Below are 19,560 nucleotides of genomic sequence, written 5' to 3'. Positions count from 1 at the left end.
TGCAGACTTCGGTGACCACTTCGGCAGAGTCTTTTATCGACAGGGTGTAAATGTGCATGAATGATCTGTGTCACTATTCTTTTTGTTTCCAGTGCGCAATTCTAAAGACTCATGAAAAAAGGAACTAGTCTAATAATTTACAAGTTTATCAGGGATGGAAACATCGCCACTTCCATGCAGAGGTCATAAATATATATAATTCACTCAGTAACCGAAATGAGCACAAGCCGAATTCACTCAAAATTAGACTCAACAGCAATCATGCGCATCAGCGCTTATACTCGGACTTGGGCTAAAAAAAGTAAGAAAAAGAAAGACTGCAATTTCCCCAGAAAGGCAAAGCAGTATTAGTGATAGTGAAGCACGACAACACGAAGGAAGATTACACCACTGAGGCGCCAGATGCTTGGTGGTGCGAGAGGACTCGGACTATGAGGCTGCGATATTAACCTGTTTGCTACTACAAGGTCCTGCAAATATTCGAAGGCACTAATTTTGATGAACAATTCTTTAGTCACACAAAGTAACTTCAAGTGCAACGGTTATTATATATATATAGTCATATTATAAGAAGTCAACAAAGAAACCAAGGACAGCATATGAGAAGTTACTGTTAACTGAATTAAAGAAATAGCTTGACACTGTTGTGAACAAGGCTTGGGTGTGAGGGCCAAAATGTTAGTTACGAAAAAATAAAATTCACCTTGGTCGGTATCTGTTTTCGTAATGATGAATTATTGGAAATGAAAGTTGCTTAAAAATCTGGCCACGGGAAGGATCTTCGCATTACGCGTGCCCACATCTTCCCCACATCTTCGCATTACGCGTGCAATGCTCTAACCAGGGTGTCTACCAAGTTGACATTTCCAAATTCCCTGAGTTTTCCAGGTTTTCCCTGAGCACCTTTGCGAAATTCCCTGAATGAGCCAGAACTTTGTTTTATGTCAAGACAGGCCGACACCACGTTGCCCGATGCTGTCACTCTCTAGTAAGCATACTGAAACAAAAAAAAGACTTAATCCAGTTTGAATAGTAAGGAGTAATATCTATTTTATTTAAAAAGAAAACAGAAGGAAGGTGTAAAATGCACAGAGAAAGAAATAGTAAAGCCCATTCCAAATTGAGTCGAACATTTTCAAATACGAATGAAAAGGAGATGCATACATAAGTAAATATTTTTTTAATATCAGCTATTTCCATCAAGTGATAGCAAGCTCATCTGTATGAGGTCCTGAACTTTGTCACAACTAATTATTAAGGTTCTCTCTCAGCAGCTGGAAAGTCAACCTCAACTGTCCTGACATACTCTCAGCCCGTACACAACATCTCAGTGTTGGGTTTCACTGCTTAAACAATTTATTTTGGTTTGGATGAGGGTCACCTGTGTCTCAGCGTCAGCCAACACTTAGTTATTTTAGCTCAAGCTCCTTCAAAAAGGCGCCGGCAATTCCTTTCCCGTTAATTCCTCAGTGCGTCGGTCCTTTCTGTTCTCATCCTCCTTCTACCACGCTTTCACCACATGGATCATCTGAAGCATCCTCTTGGTCAGTTGTACAGTCAACATTTGATTTTTCGGATTTCCGAGGGGCCGCAAAAAAAAAACGAAAAAAAACGGGCAGTCTGAAAAAAATTAATGCATGTCTTTAACTGCCTTTAAGGGCTAAAATTACCACAGGCAAGTCTGAAAAAGCTCTGAAGGCCTGCCAGTACGCTTATTAGGCATATCAGGGCTTGTACTGTGACAGGAGACGGGGTGCACGCATGTGTAATTAAGGAATACATACTATGTCCCGTGACAATTGCCCCCGTCCCACGCTTGTTATGCTTCACCGCCTAACACTAGTGTACTGAGGCGAAGCTAACTTTCGGAGACTGGCATTACGCAACGCGCTGTGCTTTGCGAGTTTCAAAGCCAATCGCGAGGATTACAAAGGCGGAGTCGGTGCCATTGGTGATAGCGGCGAATTCTTTCAATGAAAAACAGGGCACCGCACGGCAAGAAGCTTAATAGCGAACATAGAAGCAGCTAGGCCTAACGTTGCCGCGGTGGTGGTTACGGCTGCCAGCGGATCTGCCTGCGAGAGTGCCGGTTCGAGGCGGCGAGATAATCAAAATAGCGGCGGTGGCGGCTTTGATTAATGCCATTTCAGACCTGCAGTCAGGGCAGTATACATTGACTATATGGAGTACGTGGTGGTGCCGCAATACCGTGCAAATTATCGGGCATGTCCGAAAAATCGGGCGTCTAGAAAATCGGTCGTTAACTACTCTGGCAATACATCGTGCCGATGACACGGCGTCAATGACGATTCGTTGCGATTCCTCTGTTACTGGAGCCAGCATTAACACGACTTTCGTTCCCTTTCAGTAAGTTACAGCTAATTTTCCCTGATGGAAGCACAAATTCCCTGAGTTTTCCCTGAGTTTTTCCAGACTGTTCAAATTCCCTGAGAATTCCCGGTTTTCCCGGTTGGTAGACACCCTGTCTAACCGATTGAGCTACCGCGACACCGTTTTACCGTCCACTTTCATTGAGCAAGGTAGCATGTGTGGGTTTATTGACCAGTCCCCTTCACCCAAAAAAGCTCACGTACACGTGACGGCTGCAGCAGAAAGGATGTTCCACATATGCCACCAAGGCTTGCGAGTGGTGGCGCTATAGCTAACAATCCCAGGATAAGTTCTAGTACATAAACATAAGTACCCTATGAAGTACCCCTCTCCCCCCCCCCCGAAAAATAGAAAACCTTCCGCCTATGCGCTACCTTTTTTGTTGCTATAAGATATTTCTATTTAAAGCGAACACGCTGCCTCTTACATAATGCTGCAGTGATAAGCGCAACCTCAAACCTAGAAGCGAACATTTATGGCGATCTAAGAACAAATTACTGATAATGCACTATCGCAATTCTCCAATGTAATCTCGTCTCCCTTTTTGCAAAGCATGTAGGGAAACCACTATAGCACATGCATTATCACTGCAGTTATTGCACAGTAAAAAGAAAGAATGAGAAAAAATGTCGGTCTCGCCCGAAAGGCGACGCTTTTCGGGTGAGACCGACATTTTTTCTCGTTCTTTCTTGGATTGCGATATCAAGTTAGTGGACAGCTATACGAAGTAAGGATAGTAGTTTTACCTGCAGTACCAACTTGTAAACATAAGCATACTAAATAAATTACCAACCGTGATGTCACGCGCACATAAGCAAACATGAAGACATCCCACTCGGTGACAGCGGAAACACGCTGTCAAAACGCTGGAGTGAGGAAGCGTAGCAGCAGCAGCGAGCGAACTGAGCTTCGTGCTGCCACTCGCATCAACGTGACGTTGCGAAAACATAACACTGCGGACTCCTATCCTTCGCAGATTGCTTGAGGGTGGGAGCATTCTACTCTGGGCGGCCGCGCATGCCCGGAGCAGAATCGCCCACTTCATTCCCGCTTTCCTCCCTTGCATGCACAAGACTTACACGATCGCCAGCTCCGCCTCGCACGCTTTCACTCGCACATACAGCACAGGGCGCGCGGAGACGATTTTATCCCCTCTGGACTTTATGCAGTATCTCACGGCGACACTGACGGCAGAAATGTGCCTGGAGTGTCCCTATAATTGCTATCGCAATAAAAATTGCTGATCAGAGCAACTCCTATAACTCGATGCTGAAAAAAAAGAAAACCAGCAGGGAGCATTACGTCAGGCTGCCTGACTTCGCAAACCAACTGTCCGCGAAGCCATCCCCTTCGCTTCTCTGCCAAAAAGTAGGCCGACTTGCCTTCACAACTCCTGGCTCTGTGTGCTCGATCAATATCTAGCAAAGTAAAGAGCCATACCTATACTCAAAGCAAAAAAATAATGGTTGAGCTCTTGAAAATATCCTGTAATGTGCTCCCAGAAATATATCCTGTCTGGCTCAACTAAATATTGCCAACTGCACATATTATATATAGGAACTCCTGGCAACTTTTTTTAAAGCAATCCACGTTGAAAAGCAATTCTTTTTTTAACCCAAGGGTATTACTTCCCAAAACCATAATATGATTATGAGGCACACCGCAGTGAGCGACTCCAGATTAATTTTGACCAGAGGGTTTTTTTTTTAATGGACCCTGAAGCATTTAGAATGGCCTCATTATCAAAGGACGTCGTCTCACGAATCTCGCGCAGCAAAAGCTTTCCCAATCCTTGAACCATAAGAGAAGTTTTCACGCTGACACGCGGCTTTCTCTACGTCTCCACTAGCAGCTGGAAGCTACAAAGCAGAAAAGTCACGAGGGAAAAGGCCCGACTGTAAGTTGAGTGTAGCGGCGGCGAATGGGCTCATCGGTGCAGCCCGTGGTGGCTGCCCGCGGTAGACTACACTAAGCATCGCCTCCGAGATTGTCGCGCGCCGGCTGGTTTTTATCCGGCCGTTTCATTCGTTGCGCTCCCCAGGAAAAATGCATTGTGCACACCCGCTTACCCCGAAATTGCACTGTTAGCCGAGGCGTGCGGCGCCAGCAGAGGCCGTGGAAGAACGCAGACAGCACGAGATCTCGGCGTGCTTATTGGCTCTTCTTTTTTTGTGTGTGTGTCTTTTGCAGAGCATTTTCATAGCCAAGGGGAAAGAGCAGGCCCAGATCTTACCAATGCATTTACTAACAGGAGTGCGTTAAGGACCCAGGGTCGCAGAAAATCTGCCGTCGACCGTCCTTGACCGAAAAATCATTCCAAACCACGCATATCCAAACGCAGGCATTCTGCGTAGCGCGATGATGTTACTGGCCTAACAGAATTTCCGAAAGTAAAATGCCTCAGAAAATCATAAAGTACGACTGACACACAACCTACGGACATGATAGCATGATGATGGCAACTCATGTAGTGGGTCTGATAGCAGACCCACTACAGCAGTTCTAGTTTCAACTTAGTAAGCCATGTCAAGACAATCCAGCAGCTGATTTGTTCTTCGCGCACGACGCTGTGAGTACATCACGTTTTTCGCTTGTGCGACTGGTGTCGGCATGGTGGTGTTTACTTTGTGTGCTGTGTCGAGGATCCGGTGATCCAACGCGGCATACGGAAACATCGCGTCAAGTGTCTAATGGCGCCGACAGTGCCCGCGCAGACCGTGCTGGGGAATGCCGGCAAACGGGTGCCGGGAGGCCTAAGATTTGTCGCCTTCCGATGTGCTCCCTACCGACGCGGCAAATGTTTTGCCGAGACTTGTGCAATGGTTGCATTGCGATTCCAGACACCATCTCATTTGACAGTTTCACAGGTGCTGACACTGCTGCACTGACATACACAGAACTCGACAACGGCGAGATCATTCGTCAGGTTTCTGCTGCACCGCCGGACGATGACCGAGTCGGAAAATGACGCACAATGTGCTACGCTGCCGTCGCATGCGGAGCGTGTACAAGCAGTGACTGGGCTTTCAGCCGCCTATAGTGACCGTACGACCCTCTCCGAGATTCAGGCTTATCTGATTGTGCGTAAACGGAAGAGCGTGCAACGGCGCATTCACAATTTCTTCAAGCCTACTGCCGAGCCCGAATAAGTGCGTGGAAATAAAGGATTTCATTTTTTGTCTCTTAATCTGCTTTTTTGGACAGCTGTTTATTTGGACATTTATGCAGTCCCCGTGAGGTCCGAATAAACAGTCGGCGACTGTATAGTACATGCAGTCTATAGTCTATGAACATTTTACACATAAAACATAGCAACAGGTCTTTCTGATCAGCAAAGGAATGTTCATACACAACTTGGGTATTAGAACTGCCATTCTCCAGCTTACGAAATTGATTACTGACCTTACCTGTTCGGAGGACCGCTCACTGCGGAGTTTTGCTGTCCTTGATCTCTGTAAAAAGACACACATTGGCGCAATGCTTTAACACTGACGTGGTGACGCAATGAACTTTTCACCGAGAAACATGAAGTGAAGCTTGCATCAATGCGCAATGAGGAATAGCTTGGAACATAAAATCACACTTCTTCACAAAAAAAGGAGGCGGGCTGACTGGGCTAGTTAGTATTCTACTACGCTGCAAGGGTGCATAGTGCGAAGTAATAACAACAGCATGACATCCGAGACGGACAATTGCTAGCTTCAGACTGAGGCTCACGGTGAAAAATGCAGTGATTTATACAGCTTACCACTGCTTTGTACATACAGTCACAGTGTAGTGATGGTGAAAAATAAAACTGCCAAAAGCTCCAGTTAAAATTGACGTCTTTATTGGGCGAACGAGGAAAAGCAAGCAATTCCTAATGCGCAATGGAGTGGCAAGCCCAGTTGTCAAAATCTGATCTAAGGGTCACCAAGCGCACCAAGTGATAACTTCACAACAGTTGCTAGACTGTGAAAAACGGCCACCATAAACAGATAACCTATGTGTGTCGATATTTTCCTTGCGCTTGTACACTTATTGGGTCATTCTACCCCAACCATCCCAGACACTGCCCTCAGCCATTTTAGATTTCTCCATAAAAAATTATGGCAGATCGGTGCTTCAGAGAGAGCGTTTGCTGAAAGTTATTTTTTTTTAAATATTACTCATCTGATCGAATGAATTTTCTTTGAGTGGGTGAAACTACCTACAACATAAAAATCAATTACGCATTTGGAATTAGTGCACACTTTCAAGAGAACCTTTTGCATGATTTAGGAACTTAGTTCATTAGCACTTGCAGAGACTTTGACATTCTTTGCATCTGCAGTCCTTTATTGCCTTTTTATATTGTAAAGTATAGCACAATTACAAATTTATATTTAAACATAGTGTTACAGCACAAGCAAGAGTGGTGGCAGTCAGAAGACGATCTGATGCGTAGACATGGAACTGGTCTCGAAAGCCATCTTGTTTGTGTATCCTTGCCTCTCTTGTAACTATTGCGAATACACCATTATATGTAACTTCCCCAACGTAAAAAATTCGTGGGAAGTGCGGGTTAACCACAAGATACAAAATAGAGCTCCACAGTGATCGTCACCTCGGACTGGACAATGTGACAGATGAAAAGGACTTGATACGGCGCGGCCTACATCAATGCCTACAACAGTTCTCTTGGCTTAGCCGTGGCATCCGGGAACATTCTGCCACAGCACCAACCACCTCGACATGGAAGGCTGGATCGCCATGTGTGAGCATGTAAGTGCCCACAACAAATGGGATCTGATGAATATGTTGGCTAATTTGGTGTTCTATCTACAAGGCATGGCAAAGGTGCAGTATTATAACCACGATGAGCTTAACGAGCTGCACACATGCAAGCAGAAGCTAAGGAACTTGTTCGGCCATCGCACAAGGTGGAAGAGCAGTGCTAAGGAAGAACCAGCGATCCGCGTCCAAACATCCACAGAATCCACATCCAGGACATGCTGGCTCTCTGCCATAAGACCGACAGCGATATGGCTGAGTCAGACAAGGTTGTGCATGTACTGAAGAGGATCGCTGATAACGCTTTCAACCTGCTAATGTGCAAAAATTGTGAAACAGTACATCATAAAAGAGTGCCAGCACTTTAAGGAGGCCAAGAGCCGCCATGTTGCAAAACCGTTCCCATGTCTGCCGACCACAGCTGCGACATCCTCTTGTGACAACAGGGTAGGAATGCTGCGACAATCGTCATCAGACGACCTAAGGCGAATAGCAAGGCGAGAGCTTGAAACCATGGCTCCAGCAGCCTTTTTTCCGCCTCAGTGAGCCTTACTTGCTTACAGTGCCATTTGTGCAGGTACTAGTCGGCAAAAAACTCGCTAACCTTGGAGTTCATTGTGCATGCGCAGTTGCCGCTTCACAGCTGTGTAATAATCCTTGTCCATCCACTGGTCAGCAGAACTGGTCAGCAGTATGAGAGGTTCCTCTGAAGAAACCTCCAATTCACCTACTCTCGACACAGACGAACTTAGCAATAGGACTGCACCTGATCTTTCTGCACAAGCTGCTGACCTCTGTCTTCTCTTGAAAACTTACTGCGACATTTATTACCTTGACGGCCGCCCTTTAGCCCAGACGTCGGTAGTTCAGGGTGTCTACCAAGTTGACATTTCCAAATTCCCTGAGCTTTCCAGGTTTTCCCCGAGTGTCATTGCAAAATTTCCTGAGTGACAAAACTTTGTTTTATGTCAAGATTGGCTGACACCATGTCGCCTGATGCGGTCGTTCTCTAGTAAGCATAAGAAAAAAAAAATGACTTATACCAGTTTGAACAGTAAGGAGTAGTACTTATCTTAGTAGTACTTATCTTAGAAAACAGAAGGGAGGGCGCAGTAAAATGCATAGCGAATAAAACATCTTCGAAAAAAGAATGGTAAAGCCCATTGTAAATCAAGTCGAACATTTTCAAGTACAAATAAAAGGAGGTGCATATAGAAGTAAATGTTTTCAACTATGAGTCATTTCTATCAAGTGATAGCAAGCTCATTGGTATGGGCCCGAACTTTGTCACAAGTGAGATCCTCACTCAGCAGCTGGATAGTCTACCTCAACTGTCCTGACATACTGTCAACCTGCACAACGCGTCAGTGTTGCATTTCACTGCTTTTAAGTGTTGATTTTGGTTTGGATGAGGGACACCTGCACCTCAGCGTCAGCCAAAACTTTGTTGAACTCAAGCTCCTTCAAAGAAGTGGCAGCACACTTCCGTCTTCATTCATCCCTCAATGCACAGTCCTTTCAATTCTCGCCCTCCTTCTGCCCCACAGACCATGTGACGCATCCTCTTGGACAGTTTTAAGTCAACACCCAATTTTTCAAACTCTGTAGGGGCCATAAAAGCGTCCGAAAAATCGGGCAATAAAAAAATTGGTACCCATGCCTTTTACTGCCCCCAAGGGGATCAAATCGCCACAGGCAGGTATGAAAAAAGCTCTGAAGGACTGCCAGTACACTTATTAGGCATATCAGTGCTCGTAATGTGACAGTTTCTCCAACACTGCTCACAAACTCGCCAACTTATTTAAAAAGGATGTTGCTTTTATATAAAGCCTTGCTCAAACTAAAGCCTTCTCCGCCCTCATATGCTTGCTAATGGCTCCCCTATTGCTGGCTCATTATGATCCATCAGCCCCCACTGAACTTCACACAGGTGCCAGTGGCCGTGGAATTAGGGCTGTACATATTCTATGGAAGCTTAACGCAGAGCACGTAAATGCATAAGCCAACTGTCTCCTGTCACTTGCCGCAAGGAATTTTTCAATTATTGAACGGGAGTGCCTGGCGTCAGTTTAGGTAATGGCGAAATTCCGCCCCTACTTGTACGGCCACTCATTTTCCGTGGTTACCAATCACCACGTCTTGTGCTGGCTTTTGTCAACTAGAGACCACACTGGACGACCGAGCTGATGAGCGGCACGGTTTCAAGAATATTCGTTTGCTGTTTCATACAAGGTCGCTTGCACAAGGACGGCGACTGCCTCTACTGTCATCCTGTCGACTGCCCTGAATATGATGCACGACACCAATGCTTACACCTTGGCCATTTCTAATGTGCGTGACGTTTGCACTGAAGAAGGTTATGATGACTGCTTATCATATTTACTCGCATAATGATTGCACTTCTTTCTCAAAAAAATTGAAGCAAATTCAGGGGTGCGATCATTACGCGGGTTAAATTTCCCGCAAAAAGAAAAAAAAATTTTTTTTCATCCTGCGTTTGCTGCAGGATGACAACAGGTCAACAAATAGACGGCTGCCGATGTATGTAGTGCGGGACACCGAAACAAGAATGGCGGCAGGCGGAGCAAGTTGAACGCTATTTTTCTTCTTCTCGTGAGTGCATTACGTGCATTGAAACAGTTTCTTCAGTATCAGCAATAAATAATATCATTAATATCGGCAAGTTTGCAGCAATAACGTAGCCATGTTCACTTTGAGGGGACAGAAACAGATGGGCGCGTTTAGCTGGCAATGACATAAAAAAACATGGCAGGCATGCTGCGGAAACTGCGGCATTTGTCTTCACTACTATCCTAATACGGCACGTTTCCACTAAGGGTGGGCAAATATCTTAGCTGTGTTACAAGCATCGGCGTATGAATAGGGTAGACTTCTAATGTATCGGTGCAGACGTGGCTGCTATCGTTGCCACTTGTGATTTGTTGCGTTCCCACAAGTGCAGATGTGAAGAATCGAAAGGTGCCTTTTTTTTTGTTGTTGTTGACCACAGCCATTATAAAGCCTACACATAATAAAGGCAAATTTGGTTGTAGCTTTTTTTTTTGCCATGGAAGTGCGGAAAGTGATGAAAGGAATGAAATGGGGCATCTGCTTAAGAATGTTTGGTGCGTGCAGACGTTTGGTTTGTCTTGAAGAGTCGTTCGCGTAGCATTCGACAGATGGTAAGCGTGATCACTATTAGCTAGACTTGGCATACGACATATCGCTGCGGCAAGTTCGGGGTGCGAGCATTACAAGAGAAATTCAGGGGTGCGATCATTGCGCGAGTGCGATCATTATGGGATTAAATACAGTATGTGTTCTCGTCGATCGTCTCAATTCTGGACATTCATAGTACACGCTGGACATGTTCCTACTCCGCAACGACCTTCTCTACAGTCGCAGCTTGCTCCCTGCTGCACAAGAGTTTTCACTGGTTGCACTGTGCCATTTCCGGACATCAGTTCTTGAGCAGTTGCACGACACACCTACTACAGGCCGCCTTACCATTTCTTGTACTTACGACTGCATACACTGGCACTTTCACTGACCAGGCCTCTTCTGCCCTGTGTGCCACTACCTTGCAGCCTGTGCACTGTCGGCGCCCCAAAAAGCTGCTATGCTACCCACCTTCACCCCATCAATGTACCCTCAGAACCATTCTTTTGCATCAGTCTCAATGTTCTTGGACCTTTTCCAACATCGAAATCTGGCAATAAATGGGTCGTTGCTGCGACTGGTCGCACAACCTGGCACGCAATCATGCGAGCTTGCCCACAAGCTGTGCAACTGAGGTGGTGGAATTTTTTACATGACATCCTCCATCACGGCTCACCTCAGAAGCTCACTAGTCGTGGCCGCGCCTCCTTGTCTCGAGTTGTTGCAGACATATTTCGCACCTATTCAACTAAGCACAAGCTTTCCGCCACCTAGCACACACAGACACACGGACTAACGAAGTAGCTCAATCGCACGTTGACAGAATTGCGTACGTTTCTGACTACAACAGTTGTTGGGACAGCATGTTACCCTTCGTGACCTTCGCCTATAATTCGTCCCGTCAAGAGACCGGCTTTTCACCCTTTCACCTTCTGTTTGGCCACCACCCTACTCTGCCATCTGACACACTGCTTCCTTCGTCGATGAATGCTCGCACTGAATATGCTCAAGACGTCTTCACCCGGGCTCACACGACACACCAGATTGCCGACATCCACCTCAATTAGTCTCAGGCCACGCAGAAGGTTCAATAAGACAGCCAATTGTGGGATGTTCGATTTCCTCGTGGTTCTGTTGTTCCCCTATGGACACCATGTTCCTTTGACCACATCAAGTCAACCAAGTCAACATATCGATTCCCAGTGATGGACCTTTCTTGGATAGGCCCAGCCTCATCTGCTGGTGGCTTTGCAGCACGGCGCTGCTGTCAGTTGTTGAAGATAACAGTTGTGCTTCACACGTCCACGATGTACAAACAAGGAAGTGTCACAATTAGAACCGCTGACAAGCTCCGGTCATTCCACTGGGAGTCTGGAACACCCACCATACAGTCCGGACCTCGCCCCTAGTGATTTCGACTGTTTCGGTCTGCTGAAGAAGTTTCTGGTAGGACAGCGATTCACGTGCAACGATGAATTAAGCCGCGACAGCAGTTTTGATGGTGGTTCCACAGTTTGCCAAATTCTACCACAGGGACATCTCAAATTTAGCGCTGCGATGGGACAGATTTCTGAACTGAACCAGTGTGGGGACTATGTGGAAAAATAGTGCAAGGTACGTAGAATAGTACGCATATTTGTAATTACATGTATGTACCTTATTTTGGCTAACAAGATATAGGGGCAAAGACTCTCTGATTCGCCCTTGTACACGATATTGTCAGCTTGGCGATGTCAACTACGAGATAGCTCCTCTGGAAATGCCTGTCCCCACTGACATCGTACATGTGTGTGGGCTGTCATGTTTGCCGCGATCAGCACCGACACTCTCTCCTTGCTGCGTTTGCCCCCAGCACAGTCGTCGTCCTTGAATGTCAGGGTCTTCTCTGGTGGAAGCCGATAGAACAGTGCAGTCTCATCTGCATTGAAGATGTCTTCCGGTCTGTATTCGGCGAGATATTCACACAGCTTTCCGTCCTTCCACGTGGCGCATGTTTCCTGGTTAACGGAAGCCTTTTCACCACACACGCTCTTGAAAACCAGGTCATGGCGATCTTTAAAGCGCGTCAGCCATCCATCTGACGAAACAAAGTCATCGATCCCCAACATTGCTGCGAGCGTTCGGGCTTTCATCGCAACGATGTCTCCGCTGAGAGGAAGTTTGTTACTCCTGGCCTCCCTAATCCAAACCAGCAAAGCCTTCTCCAACTCTGGGTAAGCGCCGGTGCGCATTCACTTCCGAGAAGTCTTGAACTTGTCGTTTTCAAATGCATCCATTATTGTGCGCTTGTTCTTGATGTAGTTTGAGAGCGTGTTCGGCTTGATCCTGTTGAGCGTGTTCGGCTGCGGTGGCGATGACACCAACGCGGAGCACGGAACTGTTGCAACACTTGAAAAATTGCACATTCTACCAAAAAATGACGGTCACCTCGAGGATCCCGGCTGAAAATTAACTTCCAATTAAACAATATTACTGGATGAGGACTTCGAATTATCGAGCAATTTCTTCTATAGGATTACATGCAAAACTGACGGGACCAGCACTTCACTTCTAATTAACCGAAAATTCCAATTAAGTGGCTTCGAATTATCGGGAGTCGACTGTATTGCTGCTTTCCTCACCGTCACTACTACATGACAATATCATCAGCAGCAATCTGCCAGTATCCAGAACGAAGATCAATAGAAGAGAAATAGCTGAAACCATAGTCGCAGTCAGGGGCGTCGTCTATGACGACGCCCTTGACTGGGAGTGGTTATACGTCCTTCTTAGTAATGTTGTTCAGATGACGGTAGCCTACACAGAAGCGCCACGTGCCGTCCTTCTTAACGAACACCACAGGTGGAGACCTGAGACTGGAAGAAGGCTCAATGATGTTTTTATCTAACATTTTGTTCACTTCACTTTGAATTACTCGGTGTTCCGATGAAGAAACACGATACGGTCATCAGTGAACAGGCGTAGCATCGCCAGTAAGAATCCGATGTTTGACCACAAGCATCTGGCCTAAAGGGCGATCGTCAAAGTCGAAAATATCTTCATAGGACGATTACACTGAAGCATAAGCCATTGCAGAGGCAGTCTTGTCACCGGGAGGCATGGTGACAAGCTCGATGTACCAAGCACTTCTGAGTTCCGTGGCAAGGACAGGGATCGCTAACCTCTACAAGAATGTTACGTGTGGAATGATACAGACGAGAGAGGCTATTTACAGGCTATTTACACTGGAGCCAGACAGTCAGGCTGACCCTCGCTCGCGCCAAGGGCACAGACCCACTTCATTCATTCTCGTGGTGGCGTCTCTTGAGAATCTCTCGATATCGTAATAATATACTTATATTATAAAATTCTCACATCATTGAAAAATGGGTTACGAATGCACGAAGATCAATGATCTGACTGCAGTGGAATCTCGATGATACGATCACGGCTAATACAAATTTCTGGATGATACGAATTTTTCTGTGGTCCCGGCTGAGCCCCATTACTTTGCAACGTGCTAGAGAACGGTTGTTACGAATCAATTTTCAACCCACGTCGGTTGATACGAAAATTACCGAAAACACTTTGGAAATTCTAAAGTGTGCTTGGCGAAAGTCAGACGCTGCTGCCATCTGCGCTCCGCTTCCCTGGCTTTGCTGTTCGGTGAAATGGCCAGTCGCTGCTGCCGTCTGCGCTCCAATTTACTCGCTTTGGTGTTCGGCGATATCGCCTGTCGCTGCTGCCGCTTTCGTTCTGTTGCCCTGCCTTTGGTATCTAATGAGTCGCTGTTGGCGTTTCCATTCTGCCTCCTTTGCTTTCGCATCGGGTGACATGTTCAGTCGTCGCATGTGCATTCGCTCCTTGTTCTTCTGGAGTTTGGTGTTGGGGGAATCCGGCGTCCACTGCCGCTTCCCCGAACCGCTTTGCGTGCAATCACTGGGCCGCTTCGGAGCCATGTGTCACACCCACTCGAATGCAACGAGACGTCTGGCGAAGGAGCGGCAGTGCAGCTGCCACCGCCAACCGCCAAGGAGCAGAAGGACATTAGAGACTTTTTCTTCAAGAAATAAATGATTTTTACGTACGTGTGCCTGAGTGAGTTCACCTCCGACTCTTTAATTTAGCTAATTTTAATTGTTCAGATTATATGAATTTCGGCTAATACGAATATTTTTTGTGACCCCGTAAGATTCGTATCATTAAGATTCCACTGTATACCAGCCGACAAGTTGTACCGATTGCACTGGCCAATGAAATTGAGAGCCTCTCATACAGCTGTAGCACAAGGCTGCAAAGGCTACCTTGTGCAGACTTCTGCAGACTGCCATATTGAGTCCCTGCTGGCCAATGCCTTTAACCAGACAAATAATACACTAACAAATGGATAATTCGTGCAACTTAACAGAACTCATTGCATAATGGGAAGTATCATGCTCACCGTGTCATAACTACGTTTGACTGCATTCCTTGGACGTCCACGCTTCTGAAAGAAAGGAGAGCATGCTTGAGCACCAGTGCATCCAAAAGTTTATGCTAAAGAGACTGTCTACCACTCAGAACATGTCTGCAGATTGTGGAGGGAATAAGATCATGTGTCACATTGGCAGACTGATTTTATTCCATAAATAAATGTCTGCATCAATTTGGTTCTGGAAGTGGTGCAAAAATAACATGGCATCGTCCGACCGTGAAACAGTGTAAAGCAAACTGTGCACCAGCAAGCGACCTGAAACGTGTACAGGGCAAGTTCTTTTGCTTACACACAGTAACACCTCATTAACTTGAACTCGCGTATCTGTACAAGCCAGCCAAGTCGAAATTTTCCGCGGCACCGAATCATTTCCCTTATGTGCCGTGTATTTACCGCCCTTTACCTCAAAGTCCGAACGCAGAGGCATAACAACTTTGTAAGGCAACTCCGTGGAATGTCATGTGACGGGAGAGACGTGTGCAGAGGCCTCGCAAAATTGTACACGGTAGCAAAATAGCACGCCTGATGCAGTTCGTAATTGTTTGTTTTGTTTGCTCTATGCACACATGCATTTTACCATCAGGTGTGATTTTTATTTTTATTTTATTCTATGCAATGCATGCTGTTCTGAATTTTCATGATACTCAATGCAGAATAGAAATACACGTGCCATGTACGTTCCTGTACATCCTACTCGCACAGCGCGTACTCGTGGATTCTCGCGTCGCTTTCTGTGGCACCTTTCCTGGCAAGCCCGCACCACATACGTTGCATGGTAGAAACCTACGTGAGCATTTATGAGCACGTGCCATGCGAGCAGGATGTACCGGTGACAGGGGAATTTCGTCACGCCAAAATCGCTGGGATGGCTACAAACAGAGGGGACGGTCACTCAACCGAGTTCTAGCACATTCTAAATAAGGCCGCCCTAACAGTTCCCGAAAGCAGCGAAACAGTCAGGAGTGGCCGCACGCACACCGGCCACTGCCTGAGCACACATGCTGAGGCCGTTCTGGCACGGCATGGTGCAATTTCGGTCAGTTTTCTGCATTTAGAGCAGTTTGGTGCAGGAATTGGCGTTTGTATCAAAATGGCGCCAATGGTGCAGGAGTCCCACCTCTGCATCATAAGAATTGCGTAGGTGCCCCCATAGTTTTTTTTTTTTCTCCTAATGTCAATCGGAATGTCGGCCACCAGCGTGCCCTCTCTAACCCACCACACTGTCTTCCTGTCTCCTCATATTATGCCTGCAGTGATGAGAGGCACTTAGTCATCTGGAGCCAGTTTTTGGACCCGGAATAATCGCAATTCGGAGCAGTAATATATGCTTTTGGAGCAGTAACTTACTGCGCTGGTGCAAAGAGCAAGCTCTGCATGCAGTTAACGGGGGGGAAAAAATGTATGGGTTAGTACTCTGAAAAATTGCATTCATTATGTATTATACGAAGATGCAACTTCTTTTCTTCAACTTGCTGTTCCATATTATCATACAAAAAGATGAAGATAAATGCAAACTTGACCTGAAATCATAGTTAGTTCTGCAGTTTAATAGAGTTCATTCCTCCCAAGCTGTCAGTGGCTTCGTTATCCCTTCCATCATCAAACTTACATCCACTACTTGATACGTACAGCCACTGAATTCAAGGACGCTGTTTTTGTTTGTTCTCCTTGCAGGCACAGATCATTGATGGAATAGCATCTGTGTTGTGTAGCTTGTGCATCCGTGTCAGCTGCCTTGCCCCCTTCTCGCATATTTTTTTCGATCTTCGGGCTCCCTAACAATAATAAAGTGCGCCGCACATGAAGGCACATTGAGCAGCTATGCCATCACAGTTGTGCGTCGCCATAATTATACAGTTATCTCTAACTTACACACAGCAGATGTAAAACACTCCTCCAAGACGTGCAGGTACCATTTACGGACCATGAAGCAACTGCAAATATCTAGCACTTGTAGCAGTGACAAATTATGTGGCATGGACGTGCATACGGTCAAAAATAAGGATAAATAAATGCAAAAATAAAAGTAATCTCACTGAACTTGGCAAAGAAACGGTCCTATTAGAGTCCTAAATCCTAAACCAGGCCCGTCGGTTAACCCCTTATTGCAATATGTTTCTCGCTGACTGATTTTTTGCACCTGCTCTGATTATTCGGTCTCCCCCATTTCCCACGCTGCCGGATTCTCTATAGACACTCATGGATATATAAAGGGAAGGAAGTCCCAGGCCCTGCTAGGTTATGCTCATATATTTCAGTGCCGACAAAGATGAACATGTTTTCAATTTCTTTCTGCCTGCTCAAACGTTCAGAGCAGGTGCATGTCGGCACAGGTGTGGCACAATTTAGCAGCATTTTCTTCATGGCGCAGTTCGGCACAGCATCTGCAACACTGCGCCTCAGATTTCTCATTCCATCGCTGGTTGCGCGGTCCTTAAAGGGCTCCTCACCAGGTCCCATAGCAAATTTTGGTTATATTCTAGAAGTCGTTATGCGTCCTCTAAGAAGCATTCTGACACAAAAAATTTTTCAGATCGGCTCATTAATAGCCGAGATAGAAATATTTCAGTGCTGTGAACCCGTAACTTCAGCAGGCAAGCTCCACTACCAAGCAAGACACTCTCTCTACTTGTCCCGTCTAGCCTCCACAAGCGAAACTGCTTCCCTGTGTTCTCCCATACTGGACCTCGAGGATCATGCGATGCATACATTATGGGCCCCATCATTTTATTTTTCTCCTCGCTTTCTTGCAGTGCATCGCACTCCCACTGACAGCATCGCACACGGGCTGTTGTGATTGTCTCGTTTCGCGCAGCGCATGATTTTGCGCACTGTGCACGAGGACATCTGACGAGCACTATAAGTCAGTGCTACACGAATACCGAGGCACACACAAGTGGATCACAGAGCACGATTCCGCGCTGGAACATGGTAGAAAATGACAGTGTTGGTGTCTGTGCGCACAATTGCACAGCGGTGGGGACAATCAGATGAAAGGGAAGTACATCTCTCTTGCTGCGGTGCAAAGTAAAACAAAAACGTGAAGATGTACGGTTTGTGTTTTATTATTTCTCTACTCTTTACGTCGTCAATTCGAGCAACAGATCACGCAAATGACAGGTATTGCCTTGAATACTTCCTTAACTCACGTGTCTCGATGAATGACGTCACACGGCGAACACGAGTATGTATGTGCAGGAACACATGTACATCACCATCCGGCATGGAGCGCGGTTGCCACGAGGGAAATAGAAAACGGGATTCAGATTGAAATTTGAGACATATCCGTGGCGCGTAGCAATGTAATACTTTGCAAACACTATCATTTGCATGCATAGTATGCTCTGTGCTTCAGCTAAAAATGGGCAGACCTGGTGAGGGGCCCTTTAACTTCTTCTTAAGCCTTTTCAGCCTTCATAAGCCTTCATAAGCCTGATGATGTTTCTGCCCTGTAGGCAAGTACCAGCACAATTTTACTGTACTTTCTACTTTAGAACCATACCTCTTTCTTTTCAAGAGGTTGCCAGTAAACCGACGGTCATCACTTGAGCATCATCATCATAGGCAGGGTTCACTGCAGGGTGAAGGCCTTGCCTTACGTTCCCCAATTACCTCTGTCTTGCTCTAGCTGATTCCAACTTGTGCGTGCAAATTTCCTGATTTCATCACCTCACCTAGTTTACTGCCTTCCTTGGCTGCTCTTTCCTTCCCTTTGAACCTATTCTGTAACTCTAATGATCCACCCGTTATCTGCCCTATGCATTACATGGCATGCCTAGCTTCATCTTGATGCGAAAGCATTCAATGGCCCATTGAGCGAAAAAGCCAGCATCTCACAGGGAAACGACACCTAAATCCTTATTGGCTGCGATGCCGCATCACGTGTGCACCTCGACAGAGCAGAGCGGGCAAAAGGGAACACCTACCACAGTGGCACACCAGGTATTGCGTGAGGGGAGAAGACATTGCAACAACACGGCACTCTCGCTCTCGGAAGCGTGTGTCATGCATGTATTCCTTGTCTGCGCAAGCTCTCGCCTGCGTTGTAACCTCGCTATGGTAATCACTCGTAATCGCTATGAAGAAATCAGTGTGTAAAGCAACAAAATATATTCTAAAAGAAAAATGTTGGCGGCAGTGAGTTTCTAACCTACGAGCCCACGCTCAGAAGCCGAGTGTCTCAACCATCGGGCTTAGCCAGCACCCCCTGGATAGCAGGCCTGTGCACTCTGCTTTATGACATCATGCTACTTGGACCGCAATTTCCACTGCTAAGCCCAGCATGACGAAAGCAGTGCTGTTCAAAATCACCGCGGCTTACTCGGGAGCATCCCCGTTAGTTTCTATGGCAGTCGGGCAAGGTAGCTTAACATCACGGATCAAAGTGCACCGGCCTTGTGCCATCTAGGAGGCATTGGCCAAGCATCTCAACGCGCTCACTTGCCCGCAAGGAGTTCATAACTTGAAGGACTACTTAGAAGCGTTGAATGGGCCATTAATGCAGCAGAACTGATAGTTGTGCGAGTCGGTACGCATTCATAGCTAAATATTCAACGTGCACAATTGACAAGGGCACAGTAAAGGGGGACACACGAGCGCTCGTGTGTCCCCCTTCACTGTGTCCTTGTCAATTGTGCGCGCTGAATATTTCACCATGGCCATTAATGCTTTCGCATTCACAACTCATAAGAAGTGCTCAGATGTTCTCAGTCTTTTTCTCTTAATGTCAACTAGAATATTGGCCACCCTCGTTTCTTCTCCGTTCCACACCACCAGGGTCCTCAAATATTTTCTATCTCGTCGTG

General features: G+C 46.3%; 1 protein-coding gene across 4 annotated transcripts in view; it reads right to left on the bottom strand.

Moving 5' to 3' along the window:
* LOC135910235 (uncharacterized) overlaps positions 1–19,560 on the bottom strand; it is a 104,612-nt gene that overhangs the window by 2,612 nt on the left and 82,440 nt on the right. For 3 of the 4 annotated variants that reach the window (XM_065442284.2, XM_065442285.2, XM_065442287.2), the window contains 2 exons: positions 14,723–14,767; positions 5,799–5,843 (listed from right to left, as the gene is read on the bottom strand). In XM_065442284.2, coding sequence (XP_065298356.1) covers positions 5,799–5,843; positions 14,723–14,767 — 90 coding nt within the window. Of the gene's footprint in view, positions 1–5,793; positions 5,844–14,722; positions 14,768–19,560 lie in introns of all 4 variants that reach the window. The other variant, XM_065442286.2, reaches the window with a different exon arrangement.

The sequence above is a fragment of the Dermacentor albipictus genome, chromosome 10, assembly GCF_038994185.2.
Source record: "Dermacentor albipictus isolate Rhodes 1998 colony chromosome 10, USDA_Dalb.pri_finalv2, whole genome shotgun sequence".
Lineage (NCBI taxonomy): Eukaryota > Metazoa > Arthropoda > Arachnida > Ixodida > Ixodidae > Dermacentor > Dermacentor albipictus.
This window is presented reverse-complemented; position numbering and strand designations above follow the sequence as displayed.